Source organism: Ambystoma mexicanum, chromosome 2q (genome assembly GCF_040938575.1).
Source record: "Ambystoma mexicanum isolate Mex_15411 chromosome 2q, UKY_AmexF1_1, whole genome shotgun sequence".
Classification (NCBI taxonomy): domain Eukaryota; kingdom Metazoa; phylum Chordata; class Amphibia; order Caudata; family Ambystomatidae; genus Ambystoma; species Ambystoma mexicanum.
The window spans coordinates 74,461,059-74,478,534 of record NC_090924.1 but is presented as its reverse complement, the minus strand read 5'-3'; the positions used below and the strand labels follow the sequence as shown (position 1 = coordinate 74,478,534).

Here is a 17,476-nt window from a genome sequence, read left to right as displayed (position 1 = left end):
ATACAGGAGACTTTGTCTGAAGAAACTCGGGGAAGATGAGATTCTGTCAATAGAAGCCCGATCACTGTGGAGGACGTGCAGAAGCGGTGAGCAGATTGCCAAGAGGGAAGGCCCCAGCGGAGGACAGCTATATGGTGGGCTTCAACAAGACTGCGATGGTTCTTGCCGCACGGCTGACTTAATTACATAACCATATCCTGGAGACGGGCATAGCGCCACCCTCCTTTAACAAAGTGCTAATTTTGGTAATCCGTAAGGAGGGGAGAGACCCTAGTAGTTGCAAATCATTCCGCCCAATATCCCTGCTGAACCTGGATGAAAAAATTTTTACGAGAAAACTGGCGACATGGTTGGAGAGTGTTGCCGTGTCTGATCCATCCAGACCAATTCAGGTTATTTATGGGGAGGTAAGGGAGTGGGGCCGTGAGGAAGACATTAGACCTGATGGAACACTCACGTATGGGGGAGAGGACCATGTGTTGGTAAGCTTGGATGCTGAAAAGGCGATTGATCGGGTGCAGTGCGGTTTCTTTTTTTTGAGGGAGCAGGGATTTGGGGAACGGAGTGAAGGCGGTTTGCACAAACCCAACGGCTAGTGTGGTAATTAATGGTAGGACATCGAGGGATTTTACCGTAGGGAGAGGCACAAGCCAAGGATGTCCACTCTCTCCCCTCTGATTTTCACCCTCTTTCGAACCCCTGGGTGCCCAGATAAGAAGGGATAGAAGGATGGAGGGAATTAAGGTGGGCGAAATGGATTATAAAATCATCATGTAAGTGGATGATATGCTTCTCTACCTGGAGAACCCACTGGTTTCGATACCGGCTGCCCTGCAGGCGTTAGGGGAAAATGGACAGGTTGCCGGCATGAACGTTAACGCTGACTAATCAATACTTTTCCCATATTGTAGAGAAGGGGAGACGATCGGAGAGGATCTTCGAGGTCTGGCAATCCCGGTAAAGGATTCTGCCATAAAGTATCTGGGAATAAATATCCCCAAGGACCTATATCTGGCCAACTCCCCCCCACCTACCCCCTGCTCTTCGAGGACCTGGCCAGGTGGTCCGACCTGACCCTGTCGTAGCTGGGGTGTCTAAACGTGGTCAAGATGACATTGCTTCCCAAATTGTTACACTTATATCAGATGCTCCCCATTGATATGCCATGGAGACCTTTCACAGAGCTTAAATACTGGATAAGCCGGTTCATGAGGCAGGGGCAAAAACCCAGACGCAAGGAAAGAGTGGGGGTTGGGCTCCCCGATATGTACAATTATTACAGGGCTGCACAGTTCCGGGCATTGGTGTCGCACCTGAGGGGAGGCGGATAAGCAATGGGTGGGGATTGAAAACCACTTGAGACCGGTGACGGTGGGGGAATTGTTGTGGGCCCCCTAGATGGCAGTACCCCGTAAGGAGCTGCAGCACAGAGTATTGGGCTCACTATGGAGACCGGTGGGTGAAGATAGAGTTGAAGGGTGTCGCAACATGGCCGTCACTTATTAGCCATATATGGGCCCCTCCCGTCAGGGATGATATTCAGGAGCCTTTGAGGTTTCAAAAATGGTTCGAAGAGGGCCTGGAAAGGGTGGGACAGGTGGTCATGGGCGACACCTTCATAACCTTTGAGGATCTCCAAGACGGGCTTCATTTAGAGGCACTCACCGTCTTTCAGTATGCTAATGTCCAGAAAGTGGAATGAGGGGGTGCAGAGGGAACTGACAGCAACATAATCTATTGTTAGCAAGACAACCTTGACGAAGGGGCTGATCTCTGGTGTGTACAGGGCTCTGCTTGGAGCGAGTGGTGGATGGACAGAAGCCTTGAAGAGATGGGGCGGGGGGGAGGACTTGGGGAGGGAGTTCAGTGGGCAGCAATGGGAGTGCCTCTGTAGGAATACACATAGAACCTCAATTGCATGCCAATATAAGTTGCATGGTTAGAAGCTTCTGTTATGCTCACCTGATCTCCACAGGGTTGCCGAACGGAGCTGGATGATCTGGTGGTGAGTAGTGTCTTGTTTGAGGGGATTGGGTCCTCCGACGTATTCCATATCTACAGGTAATGTCCACAGCTGTGCTGCTTCGGAAAATCTTTGGCGTCTGCGTCCTGCGTCGTCCCCGAGGACCACCTCCGACGGCTGACGTCACCCGATGTGATAAGTAGGACGCACGACGGCCATTGCCTCAGTTCCGTTTTTTCCGCGAATGTGTTCGCTTCGTGAATCTCGGTACGCCTCAGCTCATTGGAGTTTGCTGTTTTCTATTCTCGGTTCGTTGAACCTGTTCGGTTTGTTGTGATGACCTGTTCGTGGCGATGTCTTTCTCGTCTTCAACCCCGCGTCCGGGCTTCAAGAACTGCGGGGTCTGTGGGTCCAAGATGTCGGTCACGGACTCGCACGACTCCTGCCTCTGGTGCCTCGGGGAGGTCCACGATACGGACGACTGTGTCGACTTCCAGTCGCTCACTGCAAAGGCCTTGCGAGAACGCAAGAAGGAGCTGTCGATAAGCTGGGTGTCTAAGCCCCGGAAGTCGAGGTCTGCGGGGCTTTCGACGGATGACTCGAGGGGCGACTCTCCGCGTCATCGTCGAAGTCCGGTGGGTCTCCTTCCAGGAGTCGGTCTCGCCACTCCTCCAGGCATTCCAGGAAGCGCCGGCATCGGTCGCCTTCCCCGTCCTCTTCCGAGGACTCCGCCCGTCGGCGGGTCGCTTATCCCTCCATGCAAGCGACACCGGAGGAATGGGCTTCCGTCGGGAAGCAGATGCTAGCGATTCTTGAATCGCAGGGCACCGGTCCGTCCGCGCTTCCGAGTGGGGCAGGTCGGCACCGGTCGATAGACACCGCTCGTACGCCTTCAGGCTCGGGTGGTCGGCACGGCTCGCGGGAGAGGTCCCGCTCGGACAAGGGTAGCCGTTCTCGCCATGCCCGTGCCAGGTCCTGGTCCTCGACGCGCTCGAGACCGTGTGATCCTGTGCCGTCTTCGAAGACGTCGACTCCTGTGGCGCTGAGGTCATCGACGATTTCTCTCGAGGCTCCGCCTCCGAGGTGGTCGTCGTCGCCGCCTAGGTTGTCTAGAGACACGCTCGGAGCTCCGGCTTCGAGGACTGTTGCTGCCGCCGATGCTGGCGGCGCTGCAGCTGACGTCGACGCCGATTCGCTAGACGTCGCCGCCTTTTCTGTCGACGCCGGCGCCGACTCGTTTGGCGCCCTCGACGCCTTTTCTGTCGACGCCGGCGCCGATTCGTTCGGCGCCCTCAACGCCTTTCGAGGCGTTGGTGTCAGAGGGGCCCCGTGGCACGGGGTTTGCCCCTAGAAAGGCTGTGTCTAAGTTCCGGCACTGCTTTGGTCCACAGAGGTCTTCCTCTCCCCGCCTGGAGTACATTTCAGAGGGTGATGAAGGCTCTGATGGCGGCCTGGTTCCGGTTTCTTTTCCAGATGACCTTATCTCGGGCCATAGCCAGTTTGATGACCTGAGGCAGTCGCTGCATGATGCCAGTGGACTGGACACCTCTCCGGAGGTGGAGTTTTGTCGGCCGGAGCCTGGCACTCATGCCGATTCTTCATATCGGCGCCTTATGTCTCGGGTTACAGAGTACTTGGGTTGGTCAGCTCCCCCAGGGGAGTTCGTTCAGGATGATCTCACGGACATCCTTGATCTCGGTCCACCCACTGACCCGGTTTTGCCTTTTCATATGGCTCTGCAGAGAAGGGTGGCGGCGGCTTGGACTGCTCCGGAGAATCAGGCGGCCAACTCCATATGTGCCTTGTCTCGTTTCACACACACTCTGTGGAACTGTGTTGCATTAGCGGCTGATCATATTCCTGAAGGGGACGAACGGGATGGTTTCCTTGCTATGGTTCAGGATGGCAAGGATGCTATGTGTGAGGCTGTTCAGTCGGGTTTGAACTTGGCGGATTGTGTCAGCCGGTCCATGGCGGCGAGCACCGTAATGCGCATGTTTGCGTGGTTGCGGAAGTCTGGTTTCGCTCCTGATGTGCAGTCCCGGCTCCTCAACATGCCTTTTGACGGTGAACACCTTTTTGGCAGCAAGGCTGACGAGAGCCTTGAGAGGTTGCAGACCTCCAAAGATGCAGCAAAGTCGTTGGGCGCTGCAGTTCGCCAACCTCTGCCTTTTCGTCCTAGGGGACAGCAATGGAGGGGTGGTTCCTTTCGCTATTACTCGTCCTTCAGTAAAGCGAGGGGAGCTAGCAGTCAAAGAGGCCATCGTAAGAGTGCCAGAGGTGGAAACAAAGGTACTCAAGGTGCCAAGGCCGCTTGGGCAGTTGCCTCTTTGCCCTCAGGCAACGCCGCAGCCGCTACCACTCAGTCATGAGGCCAGGTCCCATGGTTCGCCGGTTGGGGGAAGGCTGGCGCAGCATCTTGTAGAGTGGCAAGCCATTACTTCGGCTGTGTGGGTCCTGGAGATCATAACCCACGGCTACTGTCTTCCTTTTCGGCAGAGGCCTCACGACAATCCACCAGGGAACCTCTTTGAAGTGTCCGGATCCGCTCCTTGCGCAGGAAATTCAAGCCCTGCTGGAGAAAGGTGCCATAGAACTGGTGCCTGTAGCCGAGAGGAACAAGGGATGGTATTCCCCTTATTTTTTGATTTCAAAGAAAGACTGGGGATTGAGACCCATGATGGACTTGCGCGGTTTGAACAAACTCCTCAGGAAGGACAAGTTCAAGATGGTGTCTCTTTCTCAAGTCCTCCAGGCCCTTCAACTTCAGGACTGGCTGGTGTCTCTCGACCTCAAGGATGCTTACTTCCATGTGCCGATCCATCCCAAGCACAAAAAGTACCTGAGGTTCGAGGTTGGCGACTCGCACTTTCAGTTTCGGGTCCTGCCGTTCGGATTGACCTCCGCCCGAGGGTTTTCACCAAGCTCATAGTGGTGGTGGCACCGCATCTCAGGAAAGGGGGGATTCACGTCTACCCCTACCTGGACTATTGGCTGATGAGGGGGAGCTCTCCCGAGCAAGTACTGGATCATCTGTCCGTCACCTGCCACTTCCTTCACAGGCTGGGCTTCTCCCTCAATTTAAAGAAGTCCCATTTGACCCCAACTCAGAGGCTCCAGTACATCGGAGCAGTGCTCGACACGTCCCTGGGGCAGTGTTTTCCTCCTCAGGTGAGGGCTCTTCACATTCAGCAAATGTGTCACAAGTTTCAGCTTGCCCAGAATCTCCCAGCGTCCGAATTCTTGAGACTGCTCGGCCTCATGGCATCCTGCATTCATCTGGTGCCAGAGGCTCGTCTGCAGATGAGATCTTTGCAGTGGACACTCAGGCTCCAGTGGTCTGTCCTCCGGCAGGCTGTCGGACCCTGTTCAGGTGCCGTCTTCGGTAGCTCGGGACCTTCTGTGGTGGGCCGTCGAGGGCAATCTGATGAAGGGGGCCCCATTTTGGCTGCCCTGGCCGGAGGTGACGATCGTGACGGACGCATCCCTCACGTGATGGGGAGCTCATGCCAACAAGTTCAGTCGGCGGTCGTTGGTCTCCGTCGGAGTCCAGACTCCATATCAATCTGTTGGAGCTGAGGGCCGTCAGGCTAGTCCTGAAGGCTTTTCTGCCGACTGTGCGCGGAAAGAGTGTCCTGATTCCAACAGACAACACAGTGGCCATGCACTACCTCAACAAAAAGGGTGGGGGGGGGGCAGGGTCACGTCCGCTGTGCAGGGAGGCGATGCAGCTCTAGTTCTGGGCCATCCAGCAGGAAGTTTTGATCTCGGCGGTTCATCTGGCCGGAGACGACAACGAGACGGCGGATGCTCTGAGCAGGCAGAGTACGATCTCTCACGAGTGGGAGTTGGCTCAGGAGATTCTCCTGGAGATCTTCGCCCTTTGGGGGACCCCTCAAGTGGATCTCTTCGCCTCCAGTGTCAGCCGGAAGTGCAAAAGGTTTTTCTCGCAGGAATTTCCTCCAAAAGGAGCCTTGGGAGATGCGTTCGTGGTGGAGTGGTCTTTCCCACTGCTGTACGCGTTTCCTCCAGTCACCGTCATCCCGCAAGTGCTGCGGAGGTTACGGAGGTTCGGTTCCCGGATGATCCTCATTGCTCCGGCGTGGGCCCGGAGGACGTGGTACCTGGACCTTCTAGACTTGTCCATCTGCCCTCCACGTCGTCTTCCCTTACGAGACGATCTGCTCCCCGGAAAGGGGGGGGGGCACGTTCTCCATCCAGAGGTCATATCCCTCAATCTTCACGCTTGGCTTCTGAAAAGTTGAGGTATAAGGATTGGGACCTCCCTGAAGACGTGATGGAGGTGTTGCTCTCGGCCAGGCGGCCGGCAACTAAGTCTCTGTACCGTTGCCGTTGGAGAAAGTTCTGCGACTGGTGCAGAGTTCAGAATGTGGATCCTTTTGAATGTGACATTCCCATGGTTCTGTCTTTTTTGCTTTCTTTGGCCCACAGGGGCTTGCAAGTGGAGACCATTAAAGGTTACCTGGCGGCGCTGTCCATATTTAAGCGCTCGTCTGAAGAGTGTTCCTATTTTAAGATTCCTTTTAATTTCACAGTTTTTGAAAGGGCTCACTAATATGACCCTCAGTCACCTTATTTGGTGCCAGGTTGGGATTTGATCCTTGTTCTTAAGTTTCTTATGGGTGTTCCGTTTGAGCCTTTACATTCTTGCCCCTTGAGGCTGTTGACTCTGAAAACTGTGTTTTTGGTTGCAGTTACTTCCACTCGCAGAGTGAGTGAGTTACAGGCACTTTCAGTTAAGCCACCCTTCACTGTGTTTCATAAGGACAGGGTTGTCCTTGGAGTTCGTCCTTCTTTTCTTCCGAAGGTGGTTTCGAATTTCATTTGAGCTAGAAGGTTGTTCTTCCGGCGTTCTATCCTCCACATCCTGGTAAGGAAGAGGAGAGGCTCCATAGGCTTGATCCTCGGAGAGCGTTGAGCTTTTATATTTCGCGCATGTCCCGGGTCAGAGTGGACGATCAACTTTTCATTGGTTACACTGGAAACCGTTTGGGACAAGCTGTGACGAAACAGACTTTGTCTCGTTGGATTATTTTAGCTATCTCCGAGTGTTACCGCTTGGCGGGTAAGGACCCTCCGGCTGGCTTGCGGGCCCATTCTACCAGAGGAGTGGCTGCGTCTACTGCCCTGCAGAGGGGAGTTCCTATTCGTCACATCTGTGATGCAGCCACCTGGGCTCCAGTACATACTTTTGTACGTCACTATTCTCTCGATTCCATCAGAGGGCAAGATCTGGCGTTTGGCAAGGCAGTCCTATATTCCGCAATTTGATTGGGCATGCTAAATTTGTATTCTAAATTCTTTCCCACCTCCTTGCTTGGTACTGCTTTGGGAGTCTGTCATAGATATGGAATACGTCGTCGGACCATCCCATCGAAAGAACGTTACCAGGTAAGAAAGTAACTTGTTCTCCTCCCCTCAGATGCGAAAGCAGGCTTGCCTAGAAAGGCAAATCACAGGTTATCCAACCATGTGGAGGAGGGCGACTCCCGCCTCCCGTGGCGTCCTCTTGCACCCCCGCCCCGCTATATCTCGCCTTTGAGTTACGAATAGCAGGCTCTCCATTCTGCCACTGTTCGCAGGGGTGCGTCGTAGTTCTAGGATCTAGTTACTTCACTGATCCTATTGAAAGTTCCAGACAACTGTGACTCTATGGTAAGTCTTATCCCAAAGATATGGATAGCTAAGAGTTCAAGTTGCAAAAGTTCACTCTGTACCTTTCTTTACAGATTCCCTATTCGTGCATACGATGGAGCGAGGTTCTTGGTAGCTGGCTTCCCAAGGTAAGATTTGCGCCAGTGCTATGCAAAAGTCTTTCCACCCGATACTGTTTTTCTGTACAACTAACCTGCTGCTTTTATATTCTGGAGCTGCAGAGTCTCCTGAACAAAGGCTGCGTGATGAATAATTGTGAGCCTGTGAGGATTGCTGCCTTCAGGTGAGAGCTGCCTCGTGCAGGACTATAAGTCAGAATGAGGCCTCCCCACTGCTCTGCTAACATTATGTCGTCTTTCTGTTTACAGATGCGGCAGTCCTGGAGCGGCGATCGGAAGATGAAGCGGAGATCGAGTGATGACGTTCCGATGGTTCGCTGGTAAGTATTAGTATGGCGCTGAACTGCGATGAAAAGCGGGTGGTCTGCAAGGCTAATCTGATGTTCTTTCCTTTTCAGTTCTGAAGAAGCGTGGACTCCCGAGCGGCCGCGATGATGACTGGTAAGTATCTTGTTCTGCTCTTCTTTCTCACTCTTCTTTGCAGGTAACTCGAGACAACTGGACGGGCGTGGCTGATGGCTGGCCTGGAGCTACAGACACAGTGAGCGTTACGCTGCACTCCTGCAGCGTAATGCGAAACGTGTTCTGTATGAAGGGTGTGGGTTATATAGTCTTCTGAAAGTAGTTCTCAGGTAAAGTAGTTCCAGCAACCACACCCAATCAAATAGTCCCACGGCAAATAATCACTTCATCCTGCCTCATATTGGTTCGCACGTGCCTCTCTGGGTCTGAAACGTGCCATGTTGGTGATGGCAGTATGAGCCTGGCGCCAACGGTGCCAGGACCGAGTCCAGGAAGCCCCAGCAAGATTCCTTGGGGCCTTCAAGGCCCCCATGGGACCCAACGCCTTGGGCAGGGTGGTCTGTACCTGATGTTTGGGGGTATGGACCGTGACAGCTTCCGTATAAATGGCAATACACCTGCTGGAGGGGATGTGGCAAGAGGGCCATTAACTGGCATATGTGGTGCACATGCCTCAAGGTGGAGTACTTTTGCAAGGATGTTTAGGATGGATCAGGGCGCTGGAGGGAATACAAAGGGCCAGGGACCCACTATTGGTGCTGTTTGGTATCAAGGAAGGAGAAAAGGGTGGTCACGTCTCCCATATTCCCACTTCCTGCTCCTGGCAGCCAGGGCATCCATGGTAATCGGGTGGAAATGTCCGGAGCTGCCTAATGAAGTAATGTGGGCTCACAAGGCAAGGGAAATAGGAGATGGCGAACCTCACATGGGCGTTACATGACTTACACCCAGCTAGGGAAATGGAGGGGGTCCCCTTCCTTAGCAAAAACAATGTGCAGACGAGGCCGATCCGCCCCGGGAGCGGTCAGAGGGTGGAGACTGGGTGGGACGGAGGCATGCACAGGACAACAATGGACGATCGCCCCAGACCTCGAGTGAGGGGAAAGCACTGACCTTCAAAACCAGAGTGGATGATGTGGGGGGTGGGGGGGAAGTAACCACGAATCACGAATTGGACTATGGACAAAGAAGCATGTGACTCTGCCGGAGGAGGGTTAGGGGAGTGGCGGGGTGGGAGGGAGGGTTTCAGTTTGTTAATTTGTAAATCACCTGCACTCGTTGGGAGTATGGTGGGACGGTGGAGTGCTACTTGGTTGTGCTTGAAAATGTGCATGGTTTAAATAAAGAATTAAGTGCCCCGTTTTGCGCCCTTTTTCAATTTCGAAAACAAGTTTTGTAATACTCTGCACCAACCACTAGATGTCGGCCTATGCAATGCATGTGAATCTAAGCAGATCCAATCATCAGAAAGATGATTACAAGTATATGTTAAATTTCTCTCGGTATACTCGTTGTGTATAGTATTTTACTTTGCGTGTGGTCTGTGACATACTCTTGTCCCATCATCTCCTTGGAGAAAGCCTTGTTCCTCAATACTACAGTTGTTCTCCCTAAACCTCACAGTGGTGTTCAGAGAAAATCCTTCAACAATTTTCTACTGCATTGTTGCCCTGTATGCGTTCCTTACAGTTGGGAAAACCACCTAAGATTTCCATTGTCATTTCGCTTTTCAGGGTTTTGGAGCTTGCCCCTAATCGCTCATTGCCCAAGCAGTCTTTTGTGGCACCTCACACGTGGTCATGCCTCATTTATTGCTTTTCTTTCCACAGGGAACCTCTCCATGGGTTTACACCTCTAATGGAAGCGTCTGCCTCTGGCCATGAAATCATTGTCCAGCACCTGCTTAATCATGTAAGTGCCTTCACAATGTTCGCCCCGCATTTTTTGTCATGTTTGTAGACCTTGTCAATTAACCATTTGACTGATGATCTCCCTGCCTTCTGGATGGTATCACACTCACACAAGGAAAATATAGTTCTCCGGTATGGGGTCGGGCATGGATTCACATGCTCCTAAATATTTCCCATCGTCAGGCTGGGAATCCTCGGTAAAGAAAAAATCTGTCATTTCTGAACGGTCTTTCTCCTAACAACCAATCACTGGTCTCTGGCTAATACTGCCCCCAGCCACTGACTGCCCTCTACCTAAGCCCCTCCTCTGGCAGCCATCTTCAGATTTTTGCTGCACATTCAAGTGTTGGGAGTCCTCGTGCTTCGCTCTCGAGCTTTTACTTTGTTTTGCACTTTTTGAAAGAGTTTATTCTTTTTTTTTTCGGTCAATAGAGCTTCGCGCTCCATCGATCTATCTTCCGATTAACGGGGACCAGTTTTTCAGATTTTTCAGCACCCCTCAAGGGCCAATTTCGTTGAGTTTCTTCATGGAGGATTCCAGAAGTTACTTCAAGGCTTACGCTGCGTGGACATGTCGAAGAAGGATTCAGCTCCTCTTTTCAAGATTTGTCTGACTGTGGCTTGTGGAATGTCTTCTCGGACGACAAGCATTCCAAGTGCCTCTACTGCCTGTACCCGGACCCAATGCACGTGGAGGAGGACTGTGCTTTTTGTCAGGAAATGTTATCCTGCATGCTGAAGGATCGCCATAGGCGGCTCAATGAGTAGCTGCAGGCCAAGGCCCCTGGTCCGGGTGGATCGCAGCAGCATGCCTCCCCTGCTACTAAGAAAACTGAGCGGTCTTCTAAGACGTTTGAGGGTGCTCCTCCCAAGTGGGCCCAACAAAAGGCCAAGCACCGCGAGTCCACTGTCACCGGGAGCGCCGTTGTGATGGGATCCTCAGCGCCCAGGGCAAGTACAGTGTCTCCAGTGGCTTGGATCACCAGCCAATGCTTGGGATCTTCGTCAAAAAGGAAGTTGGACCATCAGGGCAAACTCGAGGCGAAGGCCAAGGGGGAGTGGCGTGCTGACCCTACCCCTAAGGAGAAGGCCTCGGGTTCAACCAAGACCGTGAAGGCCCAGTTACATCTGACGAAAGCCCAGCCTTCCATCGAAGGGGTGGTGGCATCACTCGCAAAGGCCGCCGTGGCGGACCTGCAGGACGCGGCCCCGAAGCGAGAGTACCCCTGCCTGCCAGGAGGGAGTCCTCTTTTCAGCCCATAGAAAAGACACCGCAGAAGATGATGCCAGTCATTTCATCGAAACCGTCCCCTCCCCTCCGGTCAAAGGGAAGGGGGACGGGGGGAGGCCCAGTAGTCCTCCACGGCACGGATATCTCCTCAGAGGAGGAGCTTATCTGCCTCCAGACCATCCAGGAGAGGTGCGTCAAGAGCAGGATACGACTGGGAGCTGTGGTTTAAGATCGCTCCCCTCCCCTCCTGAACTTTCTTACCGACGACAAGAAGTCAGAATCTTTGGAGATTCTACAGGAAGGCGAGGTGGCATCTGACCACGCCATCACGGTGGCCACGGACATCGCCGACACAGGGTTCCGCCAAATGGGCAACAGTGTTTGCCTTCGTCAACGGGGCTGGCTTAGGACGTTCAGTCGAGGGTGTTGGACATGCCCTTCGGCGGGGACAATTTGTTCGGGAAGGCCGTAGATGAGTATCTTCAGGCCATCAAGACAGACACAGATGGCTCGTGCCTTGGGCTTCAGCAGCGACAGCCGTCCTTTCGGACCTTAGGTGGCAAATCCCAGGTATCCTCCAAAGGTTTCAATGGAGGTGCCTCGTCTTACCGTCAACCCTCCCACTCGTCTGCCCAGGAGAACAGGGTCTAAACAAATACATCAAGTTCCAAAGGTTCCAGATGGTGACTCTTCAGCACATGCTTGGACAGCTGGAAGAAGGGGACTGTCTATCGTCGCTGGACTTGGAGGCTGCTTAATTCCCCTTCCGATTCTCAAGGGCAGCATTACCAATTCAAGGCCCTTCGCTTCGAATTCGACGCAGCTGCCTCTACAAGGAATCCACGTCTACCCAACTGGCTCATTCGGGCCAGCTCAAAGGACATCGCCATCGACCACACAGCAAGGACTGTCCGCCTTCTGACGGATCTGTGGTTCTCGGTGAACTATGCAGTCCTGCTTGACTCCATTGCAGACGCACGGTTTCTGGTGTCCCGACTCAACACGGTGTTGTGCCTGGCGTCTCTGTCGGAGGAGAGGATAGCGGCCATCTTGGGCAAGGTACATCTGCTGTTGGCCCTGAAGATCGCAAGGGTGAGGTGCATCAAGTCTCTGATCGGCATGATGTCATCATGCATATACATCATTCGGCTGTGCAGGCTACGGATGCGTCATTACAGGAGTTCCTCGATGCCCGTTGGATACAAGTGTCGGGAAGCTTCAAGGACGAGATCTCACTTGGCGAGAGTTTCCGTCGAGCGATACTGTGGTGGGGAGTGCACGTACATCTGTCCAGAGGCGTGGATTTCCGGACCCCACCTCACCAGGAGACGGTCACGACGGACGCCTCCCTGGAAGGATGGGGAGCTCACACCGGAAGTCTTCACGCAAGAGGCCTTTGGCTAACGGAGCAGAAGACGTTGCACATCGTGTTGGAGCTACGGGCAGTGTTTTGGTCGCTCAGTCTTTCCTTCCGTCCCTAAAGGGCAAGGTGGTGCAGATCTTCACATACACTACCACCACAATGTTTTACATCAGGAAGCAGGGGTGCACCAGATCCTCAGCGCTCTCCCATGAGGCGCAGGACCTATGGCACTGGGCCGTAGCCCAGGTGATGTTCCTCATCTGGCAGGAGTGAAGAACACAGTCGCCGACTCTCTCTCAGCAGGGCGCTGCGCTCTTGCCACGAGTGGGAACTTCGGCAGGACCAAGTGAATCACCTGTTCAGCAGATGGGCCAATCCCCAGATCGATCTGTTTGCGACAGTGAAGAACGCCAAGTGCCAGAAGTTCGCCAGCACGTTTCCCCAGCCGGGGAGCATGGGGGACGCATTCTCATTCCCCTGGGACGGCCTGTTTCTGTATGCGTTCCCTCCGCTGCCGTTGCTTCTTCGTCTCCTCAATCAACTCAAACGGTCTCGGTGCAGGATGATCCTCGTCTCACCGGCATGGCCGAGGCAGATATGGTACCCGGACCTTCTCATCATGTCACCGTCCCCTCTGGTCAAGCTTCCAATGGTCGCAGATCTTCTCGCCAGGGAAGGAGGCACAATTCTGCACCACAACCCAGGATCGCTGAACCTGAAGGCCTGGCATCTGCAGCGTTAGAGTTCGGGGGCTACGATCTCTCAGTGGACTGCAAGAAGGTGCTTGCTGAGGCCAGAGCATCATCTACTCTAAAATGGTATGGACATAAATCTAAGAGGTTCACTGTTTGATGCCGTGCACAGAAGATCGACCCTCTTCGAGTCACGGCTTCGCAGGTACTGCTTATTTGCTGTCGTTGGCCAAAGCAGGACCGGCCCATGCCGCCATCAAAGTTCATCTGGCGGCTATCTCCCGCTACACCAGATCTCCGGGACGTTCGTCGTTATGGTCTAACAGTCTAGTTAAGGAGTTCATCAAAGGACTGTCCCGTTTATTCCTGCCAGTGAAGGCTCCTGCCCCGACGTGGGAGCTTAATCTGGTGCTGACTAGGCTCATGGGTCCTTCCTTTGAACTTATGCGTACAGTGCCGCTGAAGTTTTTGTCGTGGAAGACCACATTCCTCATGGCTATCACCTCTGCACGACGAGTGGGTGAGATTCAGGCCCTGTCCTGTATGCCACCTTACTTGACTTTTCACGACGCAAGGGTGGTGCAGAGGACGCACCCGTCCTTCATGCCCAAGGTGCCGTCAGACTTTCATATCAACGAGCCCTTGGTGTTACCTTTGTTTTTTCCGTCGCTTTTGTTGCCGGCTGAAAGGACTTTGCACTCGCTGGATGTGGCCAGAGCGCTAACATTCTATGTGGACCGCACAACTTTGGCCCTGTGAACTATGGGAAGGCTTCCATTTCCGAGTGGCTCTCCGGCTGCATCACCCATTGTCACCGGTTGGCGAACCGACCGTTGCCGGGCCGTCTGAGCCCATTTCACCAGAGCGATCGCTACAACTACGGCGTCCCTGTGTGGTGTGCCCCTGCTGGACATCTGCAGGGCTGCTATGTGGAGGTCGACGCACACCTTCACAAAATTCTACTGCGTCGACAGGGATTCCAGAGAGGAGTCAAGAGTTGGCCAGGCAGTGCTGCACAACCTGTTGCTTGATGGTGAGCCTGGTGAGGAGGTAAGAGATGCTTATGTTGAGCCTTGCCACCTCCCGTGGTTGTGCATGTGTGTACTGCTATGTATTCTTTGTTCATGAGCATGTGAATCAATGCCAGACCCCATGCTGGAGAAGCAACAAGTTACTTAGCTGCAACTGTTCTCCAGCATGGGTCTGGCATGGATTCACATACGAAACCTCCCACCTACCCCTCTGCGGCTCTTCTCTTGGTCCTACTGCCACTTTACGTGCTACGAAATCTGAAGATGGCTGCCAGAGGAGGGGCTTGGGTAGAGGGCAGTCATTGGCTGGGGGCAGTATGACCCCAGAGACCCGTGATTGGTTGAAAGGAGAAAGACAGTTCAGAAATTAAACAAACCTATTTTTTTCTTTACCAAGGATTCCCAGCCTGACGACGGGGAATATTCATGAGCATGTGAATCCATGCCAGACCCATGCTGGATAACATCTGTTACAGGTAAGTAACTCGTTACATATATTTTTTTGTAGCCCCCGATATTTTAAGTAGATGGCAATCAAGATGGCCACCTATTTGCTCCCAACCTAGGGTGTATATATTTCCGAGGCGCATGAATCTACTAAATTCATATGCTTTACGTTGTCTGCCATGTATTAGTGGCTCAGATTTTAAACTTTATTTTTTCCGAACTGAAAAAGGGGCATCAATGGGAGCATTCCTCTCACAATATCACAAACTTCTGTGTGCAGGTAACTGTTGAGATGGATTTTCAGACTCATCCATGAGGGAGAGTTCTGAGAGGCCATACTATCATAGTGAACAGGGAAAAGACACTAAGTCTATCCAACCTCATTGAAGGTAGTGTAGCTGAGCAGTAAGGCTTAGACCTTTGGAGATAGGGATGTTCTATAGTGGTGCAATTGGACACACACTGAGCACTCAAATCAAATTACAGTTAAAAAAAATACATGACTTATTAGGCCCCCCACACGCTCTAAGCAATAACAATCACAGGTAATTGGTGTAGTGTTAACACTTTTTCCCGTGAGCTGGATTGGGTGTTATATTTCTGGGGCCCGAGAACACCCGATCTGGCCTGCATAGAGGCTATTAGCACCCCGGGCTGCCATTCCAGTAACCCGGGGTGCTAGGGGCATTGTATTTTGTTTGAATGAACAGGACGCCTGTTCATTGAAACAAAATACTAAGATGGCTGCCACGGAGCTCGAAGGCCGAGCTCCACACTGAGCCACTCTTCGATTTCCATGGCGGCCGGCAAAGGGGAGACTGGGCGAAGCTGCGGCGGCCATCGCTTCCGTCACAATCAGGTAGGAGGGGGCAGGGGGTTGGGGTTACTTTCAAAAGGGAAGGAAGGGGGGGTGGTGGAAGCAGCCATCTGGTTCCATGGAACGCAAGCTGAGATTAGCAGTTTCAGCCCATGATCCAAGGAACCTGATTGGCTGCTCCCCCCACCCCAGGTGCTAATAGTACTAAATCAATACTATATACATTCACATTAGATCTCACTAGAGATCGCCTGCACTTCATTTTTTTAGATCAAAGCCATTGAGATATGAAACCTGTAACTGGTAAAGCAAGTGAAAAACATTAAATCGATGCAAAAGCAACTGTAAGACAAGTAAGCCATGTAAAACACTGTAGAAGCAGTGGAAACCAATTACCCTGCGGTATAAAATGAGGCCCCTAACACTAAGTCCTTCCCCAGCTAAGGAGAGTAGGCCTAGTGCCACTAAGATTCACAGGAAGTTACCTTTTTCAGAGAGTTAGGAAGTATGTAGAGTTCAGAACAAGTATTAGCAAAGCAAATAGGTAGGTAATGCATTCCAGAAAGCGAATTGTGAAAGATTCTGGTCCGTGTTTCCCAATCCCATCCCTGTAGGGTAAACCCCTGGGCAGGGGGGGATCCTTGGCCAGAACTCCACTGAACATGACCAGGCAATGGAGAGGTAGGTTGAGGAGTTTGCGCCTGTACAATCCCAAGGCGGGGGTAGGGGGAAACAGTTATGCAAGCTCGCCCACTTACTCAGATTCTATTAGAAACTACCACCAGCGTTCCTCGATTCGCTGTGCCCACTTTGTTAGTTGGCTCTGTTGCTGAGGGTGCAGTGATTTATTGCAGTGATAAACACTAAACATATAAACATAAATAAGGTTCAGTTATCGTTTTCGGGTTTGGCCCTGGGTAGTGTGCAAATCCGTGCTCAGATGAGATGGTTTCTGATGCGTTCCAGCTGGTCGACCTACGCACCCTGAGATACAGACCACAGGTCCCACGAAGACTGGAGACTCCAGGACACGATGGGAGCAGGCAGCAGAGAAGTGTGATCATGTGACAACCGGCTACTCAAGTGGCGAAACTGCTCCACAAATGCCCCTCTTCGTGATGGGTGTAGAGCAGCTGCAAGGGACACGGTTCTTGGAGCACAAGCTGGTGACTAGTGAAGTGCCCGGTTGAAAATCTGAATTAGGACCAATGCATTGGAGGGAGCTGATCAGTCCGCATCATAATTCTGAGACCGTTTCAAATGCTCCAATGGGCAGGATATTGGTGCAGTTGGTCCCATCAGCTCAAGGGTCATAGCACCGTCAAGGATCTTCAGATGATCGGCCCAAAGAGACTGCTTCACCGGGACTTGGATGGAGGAAATGAAGGATGTCTTCAATGGTCAGCCTTTGGTCTTCAATGGGCTGCAACTTTCCGTAGGGGCCTGGACTCCAAACAATCTGAAGAACGGCTGCAGGACTCCTCTTTATATTGCAAATTTGAGCCAGGGTGTCTCCTAACAAACCAATGGTAAGGATATGCAACACTCAAACTGGCACCAGCATTCCAGCTATGGACAGCCTATAGCCTCCTCCAACCTCCATCTGCTCTGCAGCAGACCCATCACTCAAATGTCGATTGAGTCTCACACCCCCTCCCCCCGACCCTGCCTGCCCCCACATCCACCCAGGTGTTTACACCGAAATTCGACCTAAGGAGGCAGGAAAAATGTCAAAGGACAGGATGGTCAAGGGACAGGGCAAAACATTTGTGGCACGGCTATTAAGGGAGGCAGTCCCCCATGTACTTGGTAGCTTAAGGGACTGACCAGTGCCACCAAAACAGATAAGATAAGCAAGGGAAGTAAAGCAAAAAGGCTCTACTTTGGCTCCAAGTTAGGACAGGAATCGAGTCCTTGCAAAAAC

The 17,476-nt window shown here is 52.7% G+C and overlaps 1 protein-coding gene across 4 annotated transcripts in view; it reads left to right on the top strand.

Moving 5' to 3' along the window:
- Positions 1-17,476, top strand: part of ANKS3 (ankyrin repeat and sterile alpha motif domain containing 3) — a 590,125-nt gene that overhangs the window by 145,890 nt on the left and 426,759 nt on the right. For all 4 annotated transcript variants that reach the window (XM_069646876.1, XM_069646875.1, XM_069646877.1 and 1 more), the window contains one exon: positions 9,891-9,972. In XM_069646876.1, coding sequence (XP_069502977.1) covers positions 9,891-9,972 — 82 coding nt within the window. The remainder of the gene's footprint in view (positions 1-9,890; positions 9,973-17,476) is intronic.